Genomic DNA, 24,521 nt, shown 5'->3' on the forward strand with positions numbered 1-24,521 from the left:
GAATATTCCCGAGGCGCCAAGCAGGAAATAGAGCGAAAGTGACTCCGGCTGCTTTTTATAGCATCTAAAAATAACGTCCCCTCCCCGCTCCAGCCAGCGTGAGGAGCGCAGCCATAAATTCCCCCGAGAAAGCCTCAGAGGGAGCTGGAAGGAGCCGAGGGAGGATGCGGGTGGGGGTCTCGGGGTGGGCACCAGCACGTCACCGGGCAGGAAGATGCCAGCGCCAGCGGCCAGGTTGCTGGGTCCCGTTCCCAGCGCGCTGCTGACTCACGGCACGACCTTTGCTAAGTCACTGCCACCCCCTGGCTCGCCCAGCCTCAGTTTCCCCAGTCGGCCAGGCCAGCGCCAAGCCGGGGTGCCGTGGGCACAGCTGCCACTGGGGTTTTTTTCCCCCCCCCCATTCCTCCCAGCACGTTACCAACATTGCGATGCTCGAGGGCTGACCTTGCCAAGGGTTTCCTTTTCTTTCCCCGGTTTGATTTCCTAGATCTGGAATACCGTGCAGCTTCATTCCCCAACACCCAGGAACTAACACGTGCCATCGTGCTGCGTGGCAATGCCGACACAGGGCAGCCAGGTGGGATGGGATGCCAGCACGCAGGCTCCGGGATGCGGTGGGCAGTTGGTGTGATGTCCCACACGTTGGTCCCCCCTCCCAGAAAGCTGAATCGGGGTGGGATGAGCCTCCGTGCCATCCCCACCACCCGAATGTGGTTGGGGACACCTGGGCTGTCCCCCTGCATCCATCTTTCCGGATCCAGGGTGTGTCTCGGGATTGGTGATGTGCCTCCACCCAGCAACCTCAGGGCTCCCGGCACCCCCAAATGCAAGGAGACACGTCAGGAGCAGGGATGAGGCCAGCGGGGACAGTCCCCAGCGGTGCAAAGGTTGGTCTCACCCTGGTACCAGCCACCACCACACCCCAGCGAGACCCCCCGTCCACCCGCAGCCCCCAGCGCTCGCCGCCGCCCGAGGTACCACCCATGGTGGCAGCTGGGAGCAGCGGCTCCATCCCCGCACGGGCACCGGACGGGGCGGAGGAGAAAATATGAGTCAGAGGGGTGGCCAGATTGGGGTGCTCCTCTGCAGGCCACGGTTCTGCAGGTCACCCCCAGCATGATGCAGTCCCCAGAGCCCCCCAGGGGCGAGAACATGGCCCCCCCTGAGCCCCTCACGGTGCCAGGACCCCCATGGAGACCCCCCGGCTGTGCCATTCCCCCAACTGGTTTCAAAAACCTCCTTTCCCCAGGAAAGGCGGCACACGTGGCGTCGAGGACAGTGGGGACAGGGGTCCCATGGTCCCCAGCCCCATGTCAAGAACCGTCCTTGGCCAAGGTCGTGGCACAGGCAAGCGGTGGGCCCAGCACCGGGTGAACCTCATCACTCCCCCCACAGCCGACCACGTGGCAGCCGGGATCTGCCGCCCAGCCTGGCCCCTGCCAGCGCCAGCCCCTTATCTGCCCCTTTTCCACCCCAGCCCCAGAGAAAACAACCTGGCATCTCTATCTGCAGGGGGCAGGCAGGGAGATATGGGGGGGGGACCCAGGCAAGTTACCCCGGTGGGGACGGCGATAGCGCGAACCCCCCCAAAAAACCCAGAGGGGGGCTCATGCTGCCCAAAGCACGTGGTCCCCAGGAGCGAGCATGGCCACGAGGGCTTTGCTGTTGCCAGAGCTGGTTGGAAACTATTTTGCACCCCCCCAGAGACAAACCCCCCCCCCCCCATAAGGCTGACAGCCCACCCAGCTGCCAAACTGCCCGGCGATGGTCATGGGGTTAAAGGGCTTGCAGTGCCCAGCTAACGTACACGTGTGCCTGTCACCATTCCCATTCCCGCCAGCTCCTGCAAAACGCCACCAGTGTCACCCAGCCTGTCCTTGCCCAGGGACCTGTGGACCATTGGGGCTGGGGGGGGTTGTGTGTGTCTGAAAACAAGTGGCTGGGTCAGACCCCCCGGGAGGGAAGCTCTAGAGCGTGGTAGGGGAGGGACAGGCACGTACCCCAGTGTGGACTCTGCCCCCAACCTCTGCACTTGACCTTTGCAACTGGTCCACGGAACACGAGCAGAGCAAGGCTGGGAGCAGCCCGCCCTGCGTCAGCCCTGGGGGGACCCCCGCAAGCACCGGGGTGCTGGGAGAAACCCACCCCCTGCCTCAGTTTCCCCACAGCTGGATGAGGACTGGCAACTGGGAGGCGGCTGTCACGAAGGGAGAATTAATAGAATTCATCATGTGGGTCACAGCTGATAAAGCATCTGGGGGGGGGGGGGAGGCACACGCAGCTGGGCTGGGGGTCTACAGCACAGGCTGTGTACCCCTCTAGGGCTTGCAACAGTCACCCCATACCCAGTGTCCAGGCTGGGCGCCGAGCTCTCACTGGGACTCAGTGGCACGATGCCAGGTTAGAGCCCTGTGCTGGGTGGGCTTCTCCCAGCACCCGGCAGCCCCAGCCCACCCCCCCCGGCACCAAAACTACCCGGTTTCTTCTCCGAACAGAGGCAAAGCGTTCAGCGAGGAGCCCCCCTGCCCCCACCATCTCCGCTCTGCCCCCGCTGAATGCCCGGAGATGGGAACAGGTGGTGCTCAGGGAGGGGGACACCAGCCGTGCCGGGACCCCCGGCGTGGTGCTGGCCCGGCGCAGCGGTCCCTGCCGCGCTCCCACGCCATCCTGGCAGGCTGTAAGTAAGTCGGGGGCTGTAAGGAAGAAGGGCTGGGGACCCCCACACCACTGGCGAGCCATAGTGGGGGGCCAGGTGGCAGGGACCCCCACAGAGACGGGGCGAGGGGAAGGAGATGGCTTCAATATTGTGGCCGACTCAGGTCCCTGCTTTCGTGCCTCAGTTTCCCCTCTAGCCAGTGCTCGCCCCTCTTGGGGAAGAGGTTACCCCTCGGGGGGGAGCTGAGCTGCTGGCCCTGGGGATGGTGCCAGGTGCCATCTCCTGGGGAGGGATGACCACAAGCGCCGTCCCCAGAGAAAGGGCCGGAGGAACAACCCCCCCCCCACCTCCCCGCGGTGCCTCCGGCTCTCCCGCCCTCCATTTCTTCCCTCGCCGTTTCTTTCTGCTCCAGCCACACCTGGTCGGAAACAAAAATCCCAGCGAACAACCACCCGCCGGCCGGGGAACGTTTCATCACAGCACCCCGATTAGTCACGGGCAAACCCTGCCTGCTTCACCCCAGCCCGCCGTGGGATTAGTCACCGGCGGGAGGGCAAGGGGGGGGGGGGGGTGTGCTCAGCACCCCAAAACCCCTTTCATTCAACCCAGCACCCGCCCAGGCTCGGGAAAGGCTGCCGCGCTGCTTTCGGAGGAGGAAAACCTCTTCCCCCAATGGCCCCCAAATGCTCCTGCCATCATGGTGGTGGGGAAAGCGGCTGCTGGGGATGGAGGTCGGGGTGTAAACTGGAGCGGGCCTTGCCCCCCCAGGGCGCACGTAGGCGCTAATTCGGTCCCCGGGAGCTCAGCCTGGCACCCAGCTGCCTGAGCCCCGACCCCGGGGTCACCCCGACACCACGGGGCACCCATCAAGCGAGGGGGGCTTCTGGCGAAGCGGGGTGAACCCCGCTGGGTATGCGATGGATGAAGGAGGAGGCAGCGGGTCGGCGTTGGGGGTCGGGGGGAGCATCGCTGAGGGGGGTCGGGGGAGCATCGCTCCCCCCTTGCCAAGGGAAAGCAGTGGTGGAAGCAGGCGCAGGACTCCCAGGGATCCCTCTGGCTCCTCCTCGCAAAGCCGCTTTCAAATGCGCGTTGGGAGGCCAGTGCCAAATCCGAACGGCTCCCCACCCCCTCCCCGGCCTCCCCCGCCAGAACCCTAACAAACCAAACAAAAGTTATTCAAACCCGAGGAGGGGAAGGAGGAGGGGATATGGGGGGGGTGTGTGTGTGTGATGGTGGTGGGAGATCCTCGGCCTTTAAAGCCCCGCTGTGCCATTCCTCCTCGTCTCGGTTTAATTTGGGGGTTGCAGGCGGCCCAGCTCCCTTTTGCAGCAAAGCCGGCTGGGGGTGGGGGTGGGGGTGGTGGAGAAGGGGGGGTGGGGGGGGTGGGGGGGACACTCCAAGGAAATTTTAAACTGCATCACCCACTGCTTAAAAATAACCAACGGCGGATTCTGTAGCCAGAGCTTCCACCACAGCCACCCGGCCTGCCCAGGGGCAGGATCAGGCCCCCACGGCTCTCAGCCAGCGTGGCCGAGGTGCTTTATCCCAAGGGGTGTGCTGAGCCCCTGCCAGATGCTCAGGAACACACACACACCCCCCCCCCCGCCCCACCATCCACATGGCACCCAGGACCACTGGTGTGGGCAAGGCGGGCAGAGGCGGCGGGTCCGGAATACCCCACGTGCAGCACGTTGCTCCCCACCCCCTCACCCCCGCCATGTGTCCCCCCCCCCCGCATGCCCCCGCCCCCCCCCCCCCCCCCGTTCTAAGTCCTCAGTAATTATATTGATTTTTCTCAAAGCCAAACTCCCGGCGAGTGCTGGCACCTATTTAGCACCCAGGGCCCCGGTGACCCCTAAGGCCACGCAGACCTGGGGGGGACACACTTGGGGACCTGCCAGCGAAGCCAGGATCGGGGGGGAGCGGGGTTGGGGGGGGGGGGGGCGGGGCGGGGAGGCTTTAGCCCCCCCCCAGGTCTCCCCCAAATCATGGGTGAAGCGGAGCAGCTCATCCAGGGAGTGGGAGCGATGGACCCCCCCACCCCGACACCTCGTGCGGGTCTCACTGCTGGCACCCTGATGGAGCGGGAGCCTGGGGGGGGTGGGGATGGGGGGGGGTAGGGGCCATGGTGTGGCCCCACGTGGGAACAGAACCCCCCCCCCCCCAGCTCCACCAGGGCGATACCGGGGGGGGGGGGGGGGTCACCCTGGGGAGGAGGCGCCAGCCTCGTGCTCCGGTGCCGGATGCGGCCCAGGTCACGGCTTCATCCCCATGTACGGGGCTGGGGGGGGGGGGGGGGGGGGCGGCTCGTCCTGCCCTGTGGGTCCTGCGGCGGGACCGAAAGGAGCAGGAGCAACACGGGGAGGGGGGGGGGGGAGGAGGCGGGAGGCTGCCCACTCCCACGCGGTGGCCAAAGCCACGCGCTCCCCCACCCGTGACCCCCCCCCACCTGTCTCCTCCTCCCCCACCCCCCCCCTTACTCCAATCCCTGGAGGGAAACCGAATAAATAGCACAAAAGGGGCCCGGGGGACGCCGTTTGCAATGTATTACACCCCCCCCCCCCAAAAAAAAAAACCCACAACAAAACAACCAGAAATCGCTTCTCCGACACACACACACACACACACACCCCCCTCCGGTAACGAATAACCCCCAACTTTCCGCCCCGGGGAAGGGGGCCCGGGCCCGGCCTTACATAAGGTACCGGTAAAGTTGGCTCCAGCCGAGCACCGGCAGCCCCCGACCCCGGTGAGCCACCCCCCAAACGCTGCAGCTTGGCCCCGGTGAGCCCCCCCCACCCCCCCCCAGCGCTGCAGCCTGGCCCCGGGACACCGGCTGCGGCGTGCGGCCGCCCGCGTTATGCAACGGGGAGCACCGGGGGGGGGAACAACCGGGGGGGGGTCCCATCGCCTTCCTCCCCCCCCTCCAGGTCCTTTCCCCGTTCCTTACCCGGGCAGGCCAGTGGGGGTAACCCTTCATCTTGGCAAAGACCAGGTCCCCCGCATTTGTATTCCTTCTGCCGGTTGGACCGGGACATCTTTGCTGGCGGCTCCTCCCGGGAACGGGGGGGGGGGGGGGCGGGCAGGGGAGGGGGGGAGGGGGTTAAAGATGAAGTTTAGGAGGCAAAACCCGGCGAGGCAGGGATTAGCTCCCCCCCACAAAAAAAAAAAATATTAAAAAAAAATTTACAAAAAAAATAAAAAAGGGGGAGAGGGGGGGGAAGAGGAGGGGAATCAGCGGCTTCTCCAGCCCCCCAGCGCGGCGGCCCCGGCGGAGAGCCCGGGGCGGGGGGCGGCGGCGGCCCCGGCCCGCGGTGCTAGGAGCGGCGCGGCGCGGCGGCGGTGGGTCCGTGCCCCATGCGGTTGTTTGTGTTTGAAATTCAATTGCTCCCTCCCTCCGCCACCCACCCCCCCCCAACCCCCCCTTCTTCCTCCTCCTCCTCCTCCTCCTCCCGGTGGATGCGCTCGGAGGCTCGGCAGCGCGGCCTGGCACACGCACACCCACCCCACCCACCCCCCCACACCCACGGGGGAGCGCGGAGAATGGGGGTGGGGGTGTCGCCCGGCCGGGCTGGGTTTGCCGTGAGATACCCCGGCTGGACGAGGGTAGCCACGCATGCCGTGGTGTAAAAAAACCCACCCCCAAAACCCTAATTAATAATAAAAACGGATCCAGCTGCAGGTGGCTTTGGGTGTCCGGGGATGCCGCCAGCTCGATTTTGGTGAATAATCGTGGATTCTGTCACGAGGAACAGGGACACAGCCCAGCACGGCATCGGAAGGATGTCCAGCCACAGGCAAACGGAGGGGTCCAGTGTAAAACTCGTGGAAAACCAGTGGAAAACCAGCGTAAAACCAGTGTAGGGGCATCCTCAAAATTCCACATCCTGGCAGCAGCTGAATATATCGGAGGAGAGAGAGCCCAACCTTCAAAAAGCAGGAAAATCAATAGGTGGGAGCATTAAGCAGGAAAATTAATAGTTGGGAGCATAATAGTGGGCTGCTTCTGGCAAGCCCCCCCTGTTCACCTAAAGCAGAACAGGCAAAGCACTTTTTTTCTTCAGAAATACCCTGTTCTGCAAAGCCTGGGCTGGAGGTACTGGGATTACTCACAGCACACAAAATTAAGCGTGTAGGAAAATCTTTGCGTGCCTGGGGAGGAGGTTTGGGCTGCCCAGTCAAGCTCGGCATGAGGGTTGCAGGGTGACTGTCACCAGATGAGTAAATCATCATCTTGGTCTCCTTCCGCTCCCAACGCTGCTGCCGCACGCGTCCCAGCTTCAGGCCAAAACCAGCGAAAAACTCCGGGTGCCGGGGATTTCCTCGTCAGGGTGATGGGGCCCAGGTGCCAGCAGGCAAGGCTGGGGCCTCCCAGCTGCAGGCCTGGCCAACCAAACACCTGTGATTAAATTAAGCACAGATTAAACTGTTTGCAAGATCAGAACCTCCACTGTGACCTGGCAGTCGGGGTTCCTGGGCTGGGCTCTTTTCTTTCCATCCCTCCGTGTGCTTTCCTTGGCATTCAATTCCTCCTAACGAGCCACAAAGTAACACAAATAAATAATCAAGAGGGATCACAGCTGAAAGCAGGACCCCGCTGCCCAGGGGTGAGAGCCAGGCCCAAGGAATTTCTAGCTTAAACAGAAAGATGGACAAAGGGCAAGTGAAACAAAGATTTCTTCCTCCTCCTGCACAGCGAGAGCAAAACCTTGTTTAAAAACTCTGTCCCTCCTATCTCTGCCAAGGAGTTATTGTTGATTTTCCTCCGTGGAGGATGAGGACTGCCTCGTGTGGAAGCGTTGGGCGGTTTAACCTGATCGCTCGGTGCTTCTCAAGAACTCACTGATTTTTCCTTTCAAACAGACCTGGTCATTTCTAGAGTGGGAAATAAAACCCCAAAACCATGCTGGGGAGATCCTAACACATCCCCAGGATTTCAGCCCGAGGAGTGCTTTACTGGGGAAGTAACAGCCTGATCCATACAAATGGGGAAGTGACAGCGCTGGGGGCCTGATCCATACAAAAATCCCCATTTCTGTTTTGGTTTCCATTAGATTTGGTGAACGGGTGGGCAGAGCCGTAAAGGAAAGGGGGCTCAACACCTCTGTGACACCATTTGGGGTTCAGGGCCCCTCAGCAAGGGGTTTGCTCTACAGGTCAGCCAGCGCACACGTGTGCCTGTCACAGCCAAGACAACGGCTTGCTGTTTCTGGCAGATGGGGAACCTACAGTCCCAGGAAAAGAGGTTTCTGTGCTACCACAAAGGCTGATGCAGATGGGACCTTCTGTGAGGCAAATCAGCCCCGCGGCCGCAGGAACATCCTGCTCCTCCTCAGCGTCCTTGTGCTGGTATCACTTGGCTTTGCTCTTACAGGCCTCGGCTGCATAAAGTGGGGGGAAAAAATATACCTGTAAGTGTCACAGCTACTGAAAGCCACAGTCACCCTTCCCTTTGGCTCCCAGAGGCCTCAATGCCTATTTTTAATACTCATCAGTCCTTCAGAACAGGGCAGGAGGGGTGGGACAGGGCACGTTAGTTGGGTTTCACACCGTTTGAAATGATAAAGGGCTTGCGTCACAGGATACGCTTCTCATTTATCTTGATTTTGCTTTAATTACTTATGCTAGCACTTCGCAGCAGCTTGGCAAATTACTTCCTTGGGCTTTGCATTGGGGACCCAAATTCAGAGCCCAGCTCTCTTCTTATTAAGGCCAGAACAAACCAGAAGGAGGTCACTGGAGTCAAACCTAAAGTCAGTTAAGCGCTAAAGGAATGAACCAGGGAGGCCTGGCCAGGGCCCCCGCTGCGACAAGAGAGAACTCCCATCTCCACCCCTGCTCCGGCAAAGCTTTCCACCGGGTTTCACAGCCCTAAGCACAGCTCCTGCCTCAAAATTAAACAGGCAGGGAACCAGCTAGCTGGTAGAGGTGTCCACCCCCACGTCGCTCTGTCCCCCTGCAGTGACACAGCAGCCCGGCGCCGGGGTCCCGCCGGTGTCTCCGGGCACGCCGGGAGCTGTAGTCCCCCGCTCCACGGCTGGGTTTGGCGATTAACTAAACGGCCTGGCGAGCAAGGCGGGGAAACGGCCCGGGGGAGGGCAGCGGGGAGCGCCGGGAGTTGTAGTCCGGGCGGGCGGTCTCCGGAGGGCAGCCGGGCCCATCGCACCCGGGCAGGGCGAGGGGCCCCGTGGGCCCTTGGGCCGGAGCCCACCCGCAGGCCGCGCAGCGGCCCCACCAAGCCGGGGGGAGGCCCGTCTTTCCCCTGCGGCCCTGCCCCGCACAGGGGGGTCTCGGGCAGGCCCCCCGCGCCCAGCAGCCCTCAGTGGGAAGCGCTCCGAGCAGGCCGCGTTAGGCCAGCTCCTCTCGGCCCGTCCCTTGGCCTCCTCGGAGGCTTCTGGGGGAGGCCTAGGCCCCTCGCCGCCTCCAACCGGGCTAGGCCGCGCTTCACCTCAGGGCCTGACCAGGCCTGGTCTAAGCTCTGACTAGGCCTGGCCTTGGTGGGCTCAACTAGACCAAGCCAGACATTGCTCCTAGCGCCTCCCCACCCCTTCACCGACTCCCCCAGGCCCGTCCCAGCTGCCTGCGGCCTTCCCGCGCTAGGGCCTGGCTCCCCCGCCATGTCAGGTCCGGGCCCCTCGGCCCCGCCCCGCGGGGCATGCCGGGAGCGGTGGTCCCGCCGGGAGCCGCCGCAAACTACACTTCCCATAGTGCCGCGCGGCGAGGTGTGCTGGGAGGCGGGCGGGGAAGCGCGCGGGGCACGCCGGGAGTTGTAGTCCGGCGGCGCTGAGGCGCGGGAAGCTGGGGGGGCGCTGCCGGCAGCCATTATCTGGGAGCGCGGCGCGCCGGGCGCGGAGCCGGGCGCTGGGCCGCCTCACCGGCTCTCCGAGCCCGTGGCCCCGCCGCTGCGCGGGGGTGGGGCCGCCATGGCGGCTTAGCCTCGCCCCCACCCTCCCTTTCCTCCCCGCTACGGTCGCTGAAGGCGCGGCGGCAGTGCGGCCTAGCCGGGAGGGCGGATCCTCGGCCTCGCGTAGCGGCTCCTGCCCGCGGAGGGCCGCCCTCCTCGGGGGGCCATGTCCCTGGTGGCCTATGCCAGCAGCGAAGAGGAGAGTGATGCGGAGGAGGCCGGGGGCGAGGAGGAGGAAGCCGCCGCTCCTCCTGATGAGGCAGCACAGCAGCCGCCGGCCCGGGGGCTCTTCGCCACCTTGCCTCCCCCGAAAGCCCCCGTGATGCCCCCGCTGCCTCCGCCTCACCAGCCGCTGGGCAGCGGCTTCCCCCTGCTGCCGCCGCCCCACGGCGGGCCGCCCCCTCCCTTCCTTATGGGCCCCCCGCCTGGCATGAGGGGCTTCAGCACCCCCCCGCCGGCCATGAGCCCGGGCCAGGCCGCGGCCGTCAGCCTGCCCGAGCCGGCCGCCAGCGGGAACGGGAGCGGGGAGCAGCCCAGGCTGGGGGGGCTCCTCTTGCCTCCCCCGAGGAACGCTGCCACCACGACCGCTGCCTCTACCCTCAGCCTACCCCCTCCTGTCTCGGCCTCTCCTGCTCTGCCCGGCGCTGGGGTGGATTTGAGCCTCCCCAAGCCAAAGAAGAGGACAGAGCCGGTGCGGATCACGGCGCCCGAGTTGCACAAGGGAGATGTGAGTATGAAATAAACCACCAGCTCTGTCTGGAGGGGGGGGGGGGGCCGCTTGAGCCCTCCCCAGAAGGAGCACCTTTGTGTGTGGAATCTCCTTGGAGCAATCCCCCAGTGGATTTGTCTGCCCATAAAACACAGCCTCTCTTTCCTTGCTCTCTCCCATCATAATATAGCAAGGTACCGAAACCTATTGTGGCATCTACGAGATTTGTCCTGGCTGCCCGCCCTAATCCTAAAGCGCTTTGCAGAATTAAACTGATATAGAAACCTTATTTATAATCATAATAACAGCAAAACCCAGATTATCTGCACCCTTGTTTATTGCCGAAGTTAACCAGTTGATGATGTGGAGCCCTATGGCTTTTCGTGGGGGTATCCCCAAAAAATCTCCTCTTTTGTTTGCTGTGCAATTGATTAGATTTTCCTGTCAAATCAGTGCTTCAGGCGTTCTCCAGACTTTTAAGTAATCATTTCCCTCTTAGCTTGTGCTTTTTCATGTTTGCAGTGCCCTGCACCTTACGGGGCTCCTGAGCACTGAATCCAGGCTGTTTGGTGGTGAGAGCAGGGCCAGGCTCTTTGTGCCCACCTCCCTTTTTTTTTTTTCCTGGGTGTCCCTGCTGATCAGCTTTTCATCTCTCCCCTTTGCTGGCTGCACCGGGACAGCACTGTTGTAGGGTGGATGTGACCACCGTGTGGCTGTGTCTGGCCTTGGTCGCTGGCTCTGGTGAGACATGAGTGCCTCTGGCTGTAGGAAGAGTTGAACTGCGGCTTAGGGTCATTTCCATGGGGATAGGTAGCTCGAGGAAGAGGTTTGGGCTCTCTGGATTTATAAACAGCATCAACAAATAGCGGTCTGCCAGCATCTTGTGCCTGGGGGAGCTGAAACGAAGTCAGTGCATCTCGCTTTGCTGGAAGAGCAGTCTGTGGCGGTGTGGGGAGAGCGAGTGAGAGGACACGGGCTTCCTGGCTGACTCTGAACCACACTCTGCTGCTCACTGATAACCAACCCAGTCTGGCAAATTCCACAGCTCCTCATTCCACTGCTCCTAAAGGTGGCAGAGGTGGTGGGATGCATGGCTGGCCCTTTTAGACAAATGGATGAGGGATATCCCGTTCTCTCATACCCACTTTTTGCTTACTCACTTTCTTGCAGCGCTTTGGAACAGGCGCTTCACAATAAAGCAAGTGTCCAGGGCTCTTTGCTGCCCTGCTGGTTGTACAGTTACTGAAATAACCTGAAATGAAAGGAGATTTCTTCTCCCCCTTCGTCTCCCCCTCTGTGTTCCAGTGTATTGGCTTTGAACAAGAATACTACAGATCATCAGTGTTGAGCGAATGAATGCTGAAGGGAGAAAAAGTACCTTAAAACCAGAGCTGGTCTGAGAGGTTCCTGTTTGGGATTCCTGGAAGTCCCTTGGCCCGTGACTGACATCCTCATCACTGCTTATTCCCTCTTTCTCCTTAAAATACCTCCCATTGCTTTTGTTTGCACCTGTGGAGATGCTCCTGGGCAGTCTGCTTTATCTCCTCTCTCCCAAATGCGGCAGGGGGGTTTTATGGCCACTCTTGACTTGCCTTTATTTATGCATGTTCTTTGTCTTTGTCCTGTTTTATAATTTAGATAGTAAACTGGCAGAAGACCTTGTTTCCTGTAATCTCTTTAAAGTGCTCTGCAAAGCTATAAAACAATAAAGATGTTAAGGGCCTTTTCTGATGCCAGAGACACCAGACTTTCTACTCAAGTTTTAAATGGATATTGGGCAACGTTATTGTGAGCAACTCCCTGTTAATCCTCGCAGCGAATTTTTACACCCTTGCTTTGTATGGTTTTGTGCTTCCCTTCTATGAACTTACTTTGAAAGAGAGCGCTGACCTTATGCTGTGTAGCTTGTGTTCTTTGCCTTGCTTTAGGTTTGTTTTCCTGTGGTTTATCAAAAAAAAAAAAAGAAATAAAATTCTTGAGCTGTTGGCTTTCCAAATGCTAATTTCTGACAGGAGCCAAATATGTAGCAGCTGAGTTTCTCCGCCCACCCACTCTGGTTTAGAGCAGGATTAAAAAGCTGCCTTGAAAATTTGGAATTTTGGGTTAGCAAATCCTTTTTTCTGTTCTGTAAGTTGCATAAATGAGCTCAAGGGGGAGATTATCGTTTGGCTGTGGATGGCTTTGCTCTTACAAGATTTTTAAGAAGTGATGCTGACCTGTTTGCAAAGCTGCAGGTTTTCCAGCAGAATGCAGCTGATCTTTCTGCCTCTGCCTGGACTCAGCTATCTCTAAATTGTAGTGGCAAGTACTGTGGTCCTGCTTTCGCTGTGGATGGCTTGTTTATCTCTCACAGTAGTCACCAGGGCAGGCTTTTATCTCCCTTTGCCCTGAGATAGATGCATCAGCAAGACTGTGGAAAAAGAGCTTGACCGCATCCCAGTGTTGCTTTTTAGCTCAGCTCTTGGCAGATTATAAATCCAGATCCACGTTACCGTGATGCTTTGTCTGGTTCAAACTGAAAATTTAATAAATTGAATAGTGGGTGGGCTTTCATTTTCTTTTATTTTAATATCTCAAGTTGTGCTAAGCTCTGTTTTTCTTTCTCAGTCAGATTCAGAGGAAGATGAACCAGCAAAGAAGAAAAACACACTTCAGGTAAATACTTAGTATATTCAATTAAACAGGTTTCACAGGAAAGAGGCATTTGACTGCGACAGATCTCGGGCTTCCACTAGAGTAAATCAGCCACCCTGATTAGCACGTGGCTTTTGGTGTATAATATTCCTGAAATCCCCTGGGGTGTCAAGTCCCTTTTTTTGGGCAATTTCATAAATTTAAGTCTCAGGAAAAAAAAAGGCATGGATTTGGGAAGTTGGTAGATATTTGCAAGTACCATGTTTCCCTTAAAAGTCCCACTGGCCTTTTGTGCAAGAAAGCCCTGCAGTGTGTTCAAAGTAGCGAACGATTGTGCTGAGCAATGGGAAACCCATTAATGTTGTTAGAGTTGAAGGAGATAATTGGCAGGGAGTCAGAAAAAGGAAAGAGTCTCACTCATTTCTCTTTATTTCTGTGAACCATTTGCCTTGCATGAAACTCACCAGGGACGCGGCGAGGGCTCTGGCTTGTCTGCTTTGCTTCCTCAACCCAAAAATTTGACAGTGAAAGAGACCAATCGGTTACTTTTGCCCTACGCTTTCTCGAGGAAAGCGGGAGAAAACGCTTCTGACTCAAAGCCGGCTAAAGCCCCGACCTCTTCCTCCAAAACAAAACCTCTGTCCAAGCCAGCGGTGCCCACCACTCCTTCTCCGTCTGCTATCAAAGCCGCTGCCAAGAGTGCTGCCCTGCAGGTAACCAAGCAGATCACGCAGGAAGACGATGACAGCGACGAAGAGGTCGAACCAGAGAACTACTTCTCCTTGTCCGACAGGAGCGAGCCCAGCCTCGTGGGTGCCGAGGCGTACATGTACTCTGGCACGGTGGTGTCAGAGGACCCCCCGCCCGGGACAGAGACAGAGCCCCAGTTCCAGGACGCTGCTGCTAACGCCCCTCTGGAGTTCAAGACGGGCGCGGGCTCCAGCGGTGCTCAGCACAGCTGGGCACCCAAACCGGGAGAAGACTACGGCAGCCAGACGTACAGCCAGTTCCCTGCCTACAGCGAGGCCGGCATGGCTGGTGCATATTATCAGGTGGGTTTGCCGACTGGGAGGTGAAGCTTGGTGGTTCTGCTCTGAAAAGGCGTCCGGGACGCAGGGCTCCGAATTAGCTACGGGAGCAGGCGGCGGCTGGTGGGAATCTAACCTGTCTGAGCTAGCTGGGACAAGGAGCAGAGATCCACAGCACTTAGCGCAACAGGATTCCCCTGGCACGAGAGCTGGAGATGCTCTTTGCTGGATAAATGTTTAATAGCTGCACTCACTCGCTTTAAAACGCCCCTGTGCAACTGCCCCTGTTGTTGTCAGGGTGCAAAATCGGGGCTCGCCAGAGCCGGTGGCGGAAGCCAGGTTGTTTCTAGTAATTCAGCAAAGTATTTGTTGTTGAGTACCTCTGGAAAAAAATGCTGTACTCTGGCACTACTGAAGAGTAGCGGGCTCCAGAGTGATGAGGTGTGGTTAATGACTGCTTCAGTCTGCCCTGGGAGGAGGTAGCCGTGTAACGAACGGCCTGTACTCCCCAGAGGCGGGGTGAAGTGCCTCTAGGTGAAAAAGCAGCAGCGCGGGGAGCGAGGTACGCCATTCAGCGCTCCGTGTGTGGTTGCTCCAGGATCAATCTTGCTCCGCTCTCGTGACAAACTGGTTTTCCTTTCGCTGACAGGATTACTACAGCAGTGGCTACTACCAGGAGGTGGAACCGGCCCAGGCACCGCCGCAGGAGATGAGCACCGACTCCTCCTTCATAGACGACGAAGCGGTTGGCACTTTACTATCCCGCTGCGGAATTTGCGTTGAAGCTTGGCTAGAACGTAGGACCCGCTTGGCAGCCGCGGTCCTGCCCCACTGACACGACCTGGGCTTCGTCCCAAGTTGGGCTGGGTGGTTGTTCCGTGGGGTCTAGCGCCGTGTCGTGGACACGGGGTGGTGTCCTTCCAGCAGTCTGTTGGGTTTCTGCTCTGGATGGAGCTTGCTTGCTTTATAATTAAGTCCCACTTAATTCTGTTTGTTACTTTTACCGAGCCCCGTCTCATTCTTGTGAGGGGCACCTGGGGCAGACAAAGGGGCGTGGAGGGGTGTTGCTTGCTGAGGTGCAGATGAGTTTCTGTTCAGATACCTTCACGGTACGTCCTCTAGCATAGCAGCAAATTCCATACTTATTTCAAATGCTCAAAAACCTGTTTTAAAAACCCGCTTTTCCCATTGTTGCCTTCATCTAGATACTGCCAGCCTCGTTAGCTGGGCCAGTCGGTGCTGCGGAAGGTGGTAGCCCATCTGGTGCTTGCTTCTTCAGGGGACCTCTTTATTTTAGAGGTGGATTTCTGTTACAGGAGGCGGATATGGTAGCAGCACAACTTCAGGTGCCTCCCTAGCACTTCAAACGAGAGATTTGGGAGTCCGAGGGTCTTCTGAACCAGACTGAAAGCAAGAGTAAATGCTGTTTTCTCTTCTGCGTAGCTTGAAGGTTATAATCTCATTTTCCTCTGATCTATAGCAAACCAGAACTCTCCTAAAGAAAAAAAAATCCTGGCTGGAAAAATGTTTGTTGACGTGGCTTGTCCCATGCTCGGGGAGCTGAGGCTCAGATCCCATCTACCTTTACTTGTTTCAGGTTGGCATTGGTGCGTGCTGTGCATGTCTTAACTCTGGTTATTTCTGTTCTTTCAGTTCAAGCGCCTGCAAGGCAAGCGGAACCGAGGGAGGGAAGAGATCAACTTTGTGGATATCAAAGGTGACGATCAGCTGAGCGGAGCCCAGCAGTGGCTGACCAAATCCTTAACGGAGGAGAAGACCATGAAATCGTTCAGCAAGGTACAGGCAGGCAGGGAGGAGTGCTGGCTTGGGGACCTCTGTTCAGGTCTCATTTCAGCCGCAGCTGGGGCTGGACGAGATGCCACAGGGTCCCCAGGGTGGGGGGACAGGGGCCCTTGTGTTAGTGTTGTCTAGATAATTAAACACAAGAGACCAGCAGAGCTTCTCAAAACACAGTCCCAGCGTGCAGGTGGTAAAGGTGGGCCAGGAGCTGCTTCAGCTTAGGGAATCTGCCCAGAGCTGTTTGATATGAAACAAATGCTTCTCGAATCGCTGTCTGGGGCAGGATTTTTCCAGGTTTAACGGTTCACTTGTTTTGCTTTCTAGAAAAAAGGAGATCAGCCCACGGGACAGCAAAGGAGGAAACACCAGATCACATACCTGATCCATCAGGTGAGCAGCTTCCCTTTCAAACCATCCAGGCAGGATTACAAGGCTTCATGCTTGGCAGCACGAGGTGGAGCTGGTGGAGCTGCTCTTCGAGGAGCTCTCCCCGACTGAGTGCCCCGAGCCTTGGCTGAGACCTGTAGTGGCTCTGACGGGGACAGAGGTGGCCGTGCTGCCACTAGTGGCCCAAACAGCCTTGTGGCAGCAGCGCCTTGGCCTTGGGGGTGTCACGGCACCGAGCTTCTAGCTTGCTTTTTGCTTTGCTTTGCTCTTCACCTCTTGCCCAGCTCCAGTGTGCGTGGTTCTACGCGTCACCGAGACTCTCTGCTTCCTGTCTTAATTCCGCGCCGCTGCCGTGCGGTTAGCAAGCGGCTGCCATGACCACCCCATAAGAGAAGCTGGTTTTTTTCAGCGTGAATGAAATGCCTGTGCATCCCAATTAATTCAGGCCTCTGTCAAGATAATTGTGCTAACTGCTGTAACGAGGCTTCTGGCTGAAGCACTCTGTAATCCCCGTCAGCAGGGGCAGAGGAGAGTGAAAGGCTGTTGAGTCGGGGAGCGGCGACGCTGATGTTTATCCTCTCCGTTTCTGCAGGCGAAGGAAAGAGAACTGGAACTGAAAAACACATGGTCTGAAAACAAGCTCAGCAGACGTCAGACTCAAGCCAAATACGGATTCTAACACCTCTGTCCCGCTTTTTGGCTGTCGTCCCAGGTGACCTACTGTGTCAGACTTCTCCTGGCCTTCTGGAGATCAACCAGGCCCTGTGTAGAACGTGGTCCGCTCGGCGGGTGGGAGGATAGTGCGCTCCCCTGCCTGTCAGGAGAAAGGTTTAATGCAAGCTGGTCCTGAAACTCCACCTGTAATCTTTCCCCTCCCTCCTTATAAACAAGAATGTGGCAAAGGTTCAAGTCAAATCTGTTCCGTACGACTGGTGACGGTCCCAGAGCAGCTGCAGGAGATGTGCCTGGCGCAAGGCTTGGAGCTTTTGTCCTGTAGGTACGGGGGCTACGCTCCTTCGACGTAGCCTCGCCACTGGAACCGTAGGCAGAGTCTCAATAAACTTCCAGTTCCCACTTTGCTCCTTTCTTGGACTCGCTGTGCATTGAGTGTAACTCTCTTATTTTTTTTTCTTTTTTTCTAAAAGACAGTGAGTTTCCAGAGCAAGCCTGGCTTTGGGTTGTGTTTTGTTTTTTGGTTGGTTTTTTTTTTTTTTCCTTTTATTTGAGAAGTCCTCGCGGCTGCTTACTCACGTCCAAGTAAATCCAGTGCTCCTCTCATGCAAATGGTTGGTTTGATCCCTTTTATTTTTGAGAAAATGTGGCTAAGTTAGTGTTTTTCTTCTCAGCTCCGCCAGCCTGTATGTCTCGAACCATGCTGAGGGGAAACTCCTTTACAGGTCAGAGCTTGCAACAGAGGTGAAAATGCCCCGAGTGTGGAACACACAAAGCAGTGAGGATCTCTTGCCCAGCACGAGGCGCTGCTGAGGGCTTTTGGATAAACGTGATCGTTGTGTGTATGTACATTTCTCTTCCTTTTGGTTGGGTTTTTTTCTTTTTTTTTCTTTTTTTTTTTTTTTCCCTCCCCTTGACCCAAGGCCTCCAGCGCTGTACCAGGCTGCTCTCCAGACTCGTGGAACTGAGTATTCCCAGCGTCACACGGTGCAGTGCAGCTGGCAGCGAGCTCGGCGAGTGAAGCAGCGGTATTTCCTCTCAGCAGACACAGATGAAGGCTGCCAACTGTACTTTTTTTTTATTTTTTTTTTTTTTTCCCCCAGCTTGTTTGTATCAATTCTGTTTCAATTAAGTGTTAACTTTACCCTCCTGGCTGGGAAGAGGAGACCATATCCGGCCTTAACTTTTTAAAGTGAAATCTTTCTTTTATTTAAAGTATTAGGTCTAGGTGATAATGACTGCAAATCATGTGCAGCCTTTGGTGGCCAGATCCATGGATCTTTTAGCCAAATCTCTGTGGCCTCACTTAGTTTGTTGTTCACCAAAGGGTGTGATGCCGAAGGGAACAGAGAGCTGGTCTGGTTATTTAACTTACATTCCCACCACTACGGGTTATATTTGTTGTAACCACAGCTAAACCAGCTAATATTTGTTACTCCGTGTAGAAAAACTCCCAAGAGGTTGTTTTTCTCCCGTGTTATCTGTTTAAAAAAAAAAAAAAAAAGGCAAACAAACCCCCATGAATGAAGTCTTTCCTTAGAGTATTTTAAAATAATCTGATTTCTAGTTTAGTTCCCTGGATGTTTTAGTACTTTGCAGAGCCTGTTTTGAGTATTTGAATGACCGGAATAAAGTTACTGTTGAGTAATTTATTCATATATGTACAGCGAAATCCTCCAAAAAGAGATTTGATAAAGGAATAAACTTTTAAATGAACCGAATGACACCTGTTTCCATCACAAGGTGCTCAACTCCTTGCTCAGGGCGTTGCTTTTCCTTCTCCCCCTCCCCGGGAAGGCCGGAGCACCTCCGCTGCAGCCCGTTTTTTGGGAACGGCTGCCTGGATTTATTAGCCGAGCAGATGCCGTTGCGCAGCCGGTGCCGAAACGCTTGGCCGGGGGAGTTCAGCACCCCCCGGGGTGCAGACCCCAGCAGTGGGTTACGGTCACCGCTGTGGATTCAGCCGTTTACAATGCCGAGGCTTGGCGTTCACCCTCCGGCGCGGCGAGGCAACGGTGCTGGAGGGTTTCTGTGGCCTCGGTGGGACCGTGGAGTCTGGAATCCTGGAGCCAGCCAAGAGGGAGGCTGGAGGTCACGGGTTCCTCATTTTTTTTTTTTTTTTTTTTTTAATTTGCAGTGTGCAGTGGCTCACTTTTAGCACTAGAGGGGAGTTCCGAGGCTCAGCTGACTCGCCCTCTGCTTCTAGCTATTTAAGAGCAACAAAATACAGGCTTGGAAAAAGCAAAAGCGAATTTTTCCCCGAGAGGTAAAAGAAAACAACCACAACCCTCCCTTTTCCCTCTGTGTCCTGAAGCTCTGACACATCTAAGCTGGGGGGGGGGGGGGGGGGGGGTGTTGGGCTGTTTTTGTGCACTTTCTGCTCCGTTTAAGGCTGGGTGCGCCCCGTCTGCTGTGAGAATGATGCCGGCTCTGTGTCATCTCCCGCAAAACGACGAGTCCAGGGTTTTGCATGGCGCTGGGCACTGCGGCGTAGCCCTGAATCGGCGTCGCCCACCCAGCAGCTGAATTTGGTCCTTGGGTTTGGTGTTAGCTGGTGTTTGTGGCTGAGGAAACGGGCAGGGCTTGGAGGTGTGGGCGCTGGGCTCATGATGGTTGCGGTGGCCCTGCTTGCCAGGTTGTCGTGGCGCTCCGGCTTGTGGCCGATTTCATATCCGAGTGGATGCACCAGCCGCGCTCAAAATCTGTCTTGTTTGTTTTTTTTGTTTTTTTTTTTTACTGTAATCGCCTTTTCCATCCCTGTTCCGTGATTAGAGATCTCCGCATGCGTTGAAAGATAAATTCAATCCGTTTCCCCTCTTTTAACCGCCTCGCAGGGCTCGGGAAAGGCGTGGGAATCCCAGTGCAGAGCGGACCAGCCATGGCGCTGCCTGTCTGTGCCTTGGACCTCTCCCCCTGCATCCCAGAGCTGCCTCCGGCGCTGGAGGAGCCGGAGAATTCCCTTCTGCCCGGGAGCTGGCTCTTGCCTTAGACCTGCCCGTCCGCCTGGCTTAGAGACGGTGTCCAGAAACCTGCTCGTAAATGTTTTCGGGGTCTTTCTGCCCCGCTGCAGCCAGGGGTTGTTTTGCAGCGCTCGTCCCGCGGCTGCGACCGGCATCGGGGAGCTCGAGCCGAGGGTTCGTGGTGCCCTGAGGAGAAACGGGCCCTGAGCTGGTGCTGGCGGAGCTGGGACCTGAGAGTTGGTCCTTCACCACCCCCCGGCCCACCGCTGCGCCCCCCCTTCCCCCTTCGGGTACGAGTTGGGGACCATCGCGCCGGTGGGGCAGGGGACCCCATTGTCCTGCTGTGACCCCGCTGTGGAGCAGACCCCGACCCTCTGGACTCTAGGGGGGATCTCCCCGACCCACTGGGCTCTAGGGGAGATCTCCCCGACCCACTCGACTAGGGGGGATCTCCCTGACCCACTGGGCTCTAGGGGAGATCTCCCTGACCCACTGGGCTCTAGGGGAGATCTCCCTGACCCACTGGGCTCTAGGGGAGATCTCCCTGACCCACTGGGCTCTAGGGGGGATCTCCCTGACCCACTGGGCTCTAGGGGGGATCTCCCTGACCCACTGGGCTCTAGGGGGGATCTCCCTGACCCACTGGGCTCTAGGGGGGATCTCCCTGACCCACTGGGCTCTAGGGGGGATCTCACCGACCCACTGGGCTCTAGGGGGGATCTCACTGAGCCCTGGCGCTGAGCTCTAGAGCAGCGAGCGGCTCTGCACCGTGCCCCACCGTGGGGAACGCACCTCCCCGGCCAGGCTGGAAGCTTCTCCCACCTTCCCAATGGTGCTGGGAGCTGCCAGGACCTGCCGCCTCTTGGAAGCTTGGCTGGACACGCTGCGGAAGAGCCAGCGGTGAGCGCGGGGTTTGGGGGGCAGCGTGGAGAAGCCATCTCGGGATCCCCCGGGAAGCGGAGCGGGCAGATCCTGCTGGGCCAGCGCCACCTCGGAGTAGATGTTCTCCTCGTGGCTGGTGCCGGGGCTGGACCCCCTGCCCATGGCGTAGAAGGGGATGGGCTCTTGCAGCCCCTCGCGGGCGGGGGGCCTGGGGGCGATGCCCTCGTGGGGCTCGGCGTAGGTGTGGAAGCACATGAGCTGCTGGTACTTGGCATCGGCGGGTGGGGGTGGCGGGGGTGGTGTGGGGGGGGCGGCTTCTGGCACCTGAGCGGAGGGACCTTTGGGGGCTGCTCCACCGCCGGCGGGGCTGTGTGACCCCTGAGCTGCCCCCAAGGAGCTGGCCTTGGCTGGCAGCGGCGGGGGGACGTTGGGAGCCTGGGGAAGAGATGGGACAGGTCAGAGGTGAGAAGTGGATCCACGGTGGCGGGGGCTGCGTCCCCCAGCCCGGCTGCATCCCTTCACCTCGCGAGAGCTTTGCCTCCGTGCCCACCCCCCTGCCGTGCCTTTACCTCCCTGGATGAGCCTCCCTCGGCGCTGGGCTCCGCAGGGAGCAGGGGGGCTGCGGCCACCTGCCTGGCTGCCGGGACCCCCTTGGCCACGGTGCTGTACACCAGGGGCTTTGCTGGTGCTTTGCTGGATGGGGGATGCACAGCACTGCTGCCGGCGGGGGTCTGCGACCCTCCTCGGGGCTCCCCTTCCTGCAATAAGAGGGGAGGGGTGCCGGGCTGGGTGTGTGGCCTGGGGTGGACCTCAGGGTGGTGGTCCCGCCTCAGGTGTGCTGCCTGCGCTGGGGATGCTGCCCGATGGCCAAGGTGGCTCCGCTTCCAACTCTGGCTTTCACGGTGCTTGGATTCCCCCAGCTTGGGAAAATCCGCCCCCCCCTAATGATTCCATTTTTCTCGGCTGCAGGGACTAACGAGGGCCCAGGTCCTCACCCGCCTGCACGGCACCGTCAGGACCTCGTGGTAGGGCGCGAGGGGCGCAGTGGCGTAGTGCCGCAGCAGGTCGGCCAGCGCGGCGTGGGCGCTCTGCTCCCCCAGGATCACGTACCGCCCGTCCGGCAGCTGGTCCAGGACAAAGTGCCGGCACCGATCCCTGCCCCTGGCGGCACAGGGGACAGGGTTGGCACAGCGGGCAGGAAAGGGATGGAGCCCCAACCCCCCCCCTCGGGGGTCCCTCACCTGTAGGACAGGACGAAGCCCACTGTGCTCTCGCTGAAGCGGATCAGGAAGCAGCCTGGGGGTTGATCCTGCAGCAGCTGCTCCGTCTCCCTGCGGGCAGGGACCTAGAGCTGCTCACCCTCACCCCCTTTGTGGGATCCAGGTATCCAACTCCCTGTTTTGGAGCTCAGGGGTGGGGATGCCAAAGGGGCCACCCCGTTCCCTGCCTCAGTTTCCCCCCCCCCCCCCCCCGCTCACCTCCGGCTGATGAAGCCGTGGAACCAGGCTGGGAGCTCGCCCTTGGCTCCCAGCCTCCTGGCTTGTGTCTGCTCGAACCACAGCCTCGTCTGGGCACGCAGGGCCACCAGCTCTGGCTGCAGGTCGCCCTCCGGCAGGGACCAGCCTGGTGGAGACGGCCAGGAGCCTGGCAGGGCCTGGAGGGAAGGGGAAAGCGGCCGGGGGCTCGGGTGGGGATGTCCCCCGAGGATGCTCTGCGCCCCACGTGGGGCTTCTATTGCAGCCCAGGAGGACACGGCGCCTGTGGTGTGTGAGCTGGGGGGCACAGGGGGCGACGGACCCTTTGCAACCCCTTGTCCTACCCTGCCACCTGTGTCGTTATGGCCCAGGGGCTGCTCTGCTCCCTGGGGCTGGTCCCGGGTCGTATCGCGTCCTGGCTTGGTGCTGGCTGTGTTGTCCTCACCGAGGGGTTTGAAGGTGCTGAAGAGGGGACGGTCGTCATCCATGGGGTCCCCTGTCCCAGGGAGTGGGGAGAAACGGGCTCAGGGCAGCGAAGCCTCCCTCGGGGCCCCTGCCTGTGGGGCAGGGGGGTGCTGGGGGGTCCATGAGCCCCCCCAGGCGCTGCTGGGCTCATCATTCTCCCCAGGGAGACCACCCTGCACCCCCTGGACAGGAGGGATGATGACTCAGGGACCGGCGAGGGAGGAGGGGAAAGTGTATGAATCCCCCAGCCCCCTGGAAGTCTTGGGGGGTCACCCAGGGGAGGGGGGCAAGGCGGTGGGCACCGGGCTCTGCGTGCAGCCTCTGAGGGACCCTGAGCTCAGCACCGAGCCACCAACACTCGGCAAAAAAATGTTCATCCCCAGCAGATGCTCCAGGGGGGTGGGAGAGACTGGTTGGATCTGGGAAGCAAAGCGGAGTTGGAGGAGCTTGTTGGAAAACAGAGGGATTCAGGTGGGGGAGGGGGACAGCACCTTGTCACCTGTCACCGGCTGCAGCACCCAGCCCGTCCCTGCACCCGGGCTCGCGGGGGAAGGCAGGGAAGTTGTCACCAAAGCGGAACAAAACAACCCAAAGTGCTGCCAACCAGCGCGGGGAATGCCGGGGCGGTGAGCTTGGCTCAGGTCCTGCCCGCGCGTGGCCAGGCGCTTGGGGACAACGCCACCATCCCCGGCTTGCGCTGCGTCCCCCGGTTGGGTGTGGGTCCTGGGTGGAGGTGGGGGGCTCATCCCTGCTTTCCCCCGCCAGCACCTTGGCCTTGGAGAGGCGGCTGGGGCGGGGGAGGGGGGGGTTTGCTCGCGGGGGTGGGAAGTGCTGCCTAAACCCTGCGCTCCTGGGGTGAAAAATGGGTCAAATCGGGCTTGAAATGGGCTAAAGCCTGGCTTTGCCCCCTGAGACCCTTCTGGGCTGGGTGACCCCCTGCGATGGGGGTACGACCTGGCTGGAAGGGCCGGGATGGGCAGGGGACCCCGCTCCCCCGCCCCGCACCCCCTTGTCTGTTGTGCCTTTCGGTGGTGGGAGCATCTGTGCCTTGCCTGGCCCAAGTCCTCCTGCTTGAGGTTTGCTCCATGGCCTTTTTCCTCCCACCCTGGTACAAACACAAGCCTGGTGAGACCCCAGCCCCAATCCCCCAACCCACACCTACCTGTGCCTGGCCACGCCGGGACCCTGGACCCCCAGCGCGGCCGCCTTGCCTGCGCTCACTCCTCCGCTGCCTGCAAAGGGCAGGAAGCGGCAACCGAAGCTGCAAGAGCCTTAGGGCGATGGGGACACGTCACGGGAAGGTGGCACAGGGTGGCACCCAGGTGACACTGGCTCCCTCAATACCGGCTGGGCGGTGGGGCTCCGGCCACCCACCCGCTGGCCCATCCATGCCTGCAAAGGGCTCCTTGTCCCTCCCAGCCGCATCCCAGGATTCCGCGCCGCTGGGCTGGGGGCAACGGGGCTCGGCTGGTCCAGGCTCGTGCTGCCAGCCAGGATTCGGTCCCTGGCACGGTGGGATCCGGCGCCGCTTCCCCTCCTCATGCTCCGGCCACCGTGTCCTTCTCCCCACCAGCTGCCGGAGCTGGGCGCATCCCTGGGATGTGCTGGGGGCATCGGGTGGCAAACAGCCGGGGACCCTCAGCTGGAAAACACAGCTGCCGAGCTGCCGCCACCGCTGCTCTCCCTCCTGGTGGTGCCAGGCTCCGGCTGGTCCCGTGGCACGAGCGGTGCCAACCCGCCTGCACCCTAGAGGTTGTGGGAACTGGGGATTAGGGCAGGGATTAAGGGCTGGGGTTGGTTTATCCATCCCACCGGGACAGGGATGGGGTGCGCTGAGCGGTGGCTTTGCAAACCCCTGGGGTGGGGATGGTGCCCGGTGCCCTCCAGCATCCCGCGGCACGTGGTGCGGTGCCAGCACCGACTCTCTCCACCTTAAGAACCCCGTCCCT

The 24,521-nt window shown here is 59.4% G+C and overlaps 2 protein-coding genes across 9 annotated transcripts; one reads left to right on the plus strand and one right to left on the minus strand.

The window, feature by feature from the left end:
• Nucleotides 1–9,461: 9,461 nt before the first annotated feature.
• On the plus strand, nt 9,462–18,506 carry PRCC (proline rich mitotic checkpoint control factor). Of its 7 annotated transcripts, XM_055696914.1 has the most exons (8): nt 9,469–10,287; nt 12,877–12,924; nt 13,371–13,955; nt 14,581–14,676; nt 15,585–15,728; nt 16,056–16,121; nt 16,711–16,830; nt 17,516–18,506. In XM_055696914.1, exons 1-7 carry the CDS (start codon nt 9,727–9,729, stop codon nt 16,795–16,797), a joined length of 1,587 nt encoding a protein of 528 aa, XP_055552889.1. In that variant the 5' UTR covers nt 9,469–9,726; the 3' UTR covers nt 16,798–16,830; nt 17,516–18,506. The 7 variants fall into 7 exon arrangements, 5 of the variants coding, with proteins under 5 accessions (XP_055552891.1, XP_055552890.1, XP_055552892.1 ...); XM_014276434.3 differs by having other exon boundaries at nt 9,470–10,287; nt 16,711–18,506; XM_055696916.1 differs by lacking the exons at nt 16,056–16,121; nt 16,711–16,830; nt 17,516–18,506 and adding an exon at nt 15,248–15,347 and having other exon boundaries at nt 9,462–10,287; nt 14,581–14,728.
• SH2D2A (SH2 domain containing 2A) lies at nt 18,278–24,264 on the minus strand. 2 transcript variants are annotated; one of them, XM_055696925.1, is made up of 9 exons: nt 23,735–24,264; nt 22,460–22,603; nt 22,111–22,286; nt 21,874–21,963; nt 21,628–21,793; nt 21,202–21,390; nt 20,957–21,067; nt 20,543–20,633; nt 18,278–19,936 (listed from the first exon to the last, which is right to left on the minus strand). In XM_055696925.1, exons 2-9 carry the CDS (start codon nt 22,589–22,591, stop codon nt 19,776–19,778), a joined length of 1,116 nt encoding a protein of 371 aa, XP_055552900.1. In that variant the 5' UTR covers nt 22,592–22,603; nt 23,735–24,264; the 3' UTR covers nt 18,278–19,775. The 2 variants fall into 2 exon arrangements, with proteins under 2 accessions (XP_055552900.1, XP_055552899.1); XM_055696924.1 differs by having other exon boundaries at nt 22,452–22,603.
• Between the last annotated feature and the right edge of the window lie 257 nt (nt 24,265–24,521).

This window comes from Falco cherrug, chromosome 19, assembly GCF_023634085.1.
Source record: "Falco cherrug isolate bFalChe1 chromosome 19, bFalChe1.pri, whole genome shotgun sequence".
Classification (NCBI taxonomy): domain Eukaryota; kingdom Metazoa; phylum Chordata; class Aves; order Falconiformes; family Falconidae; genus Falco; species Falco cherrug.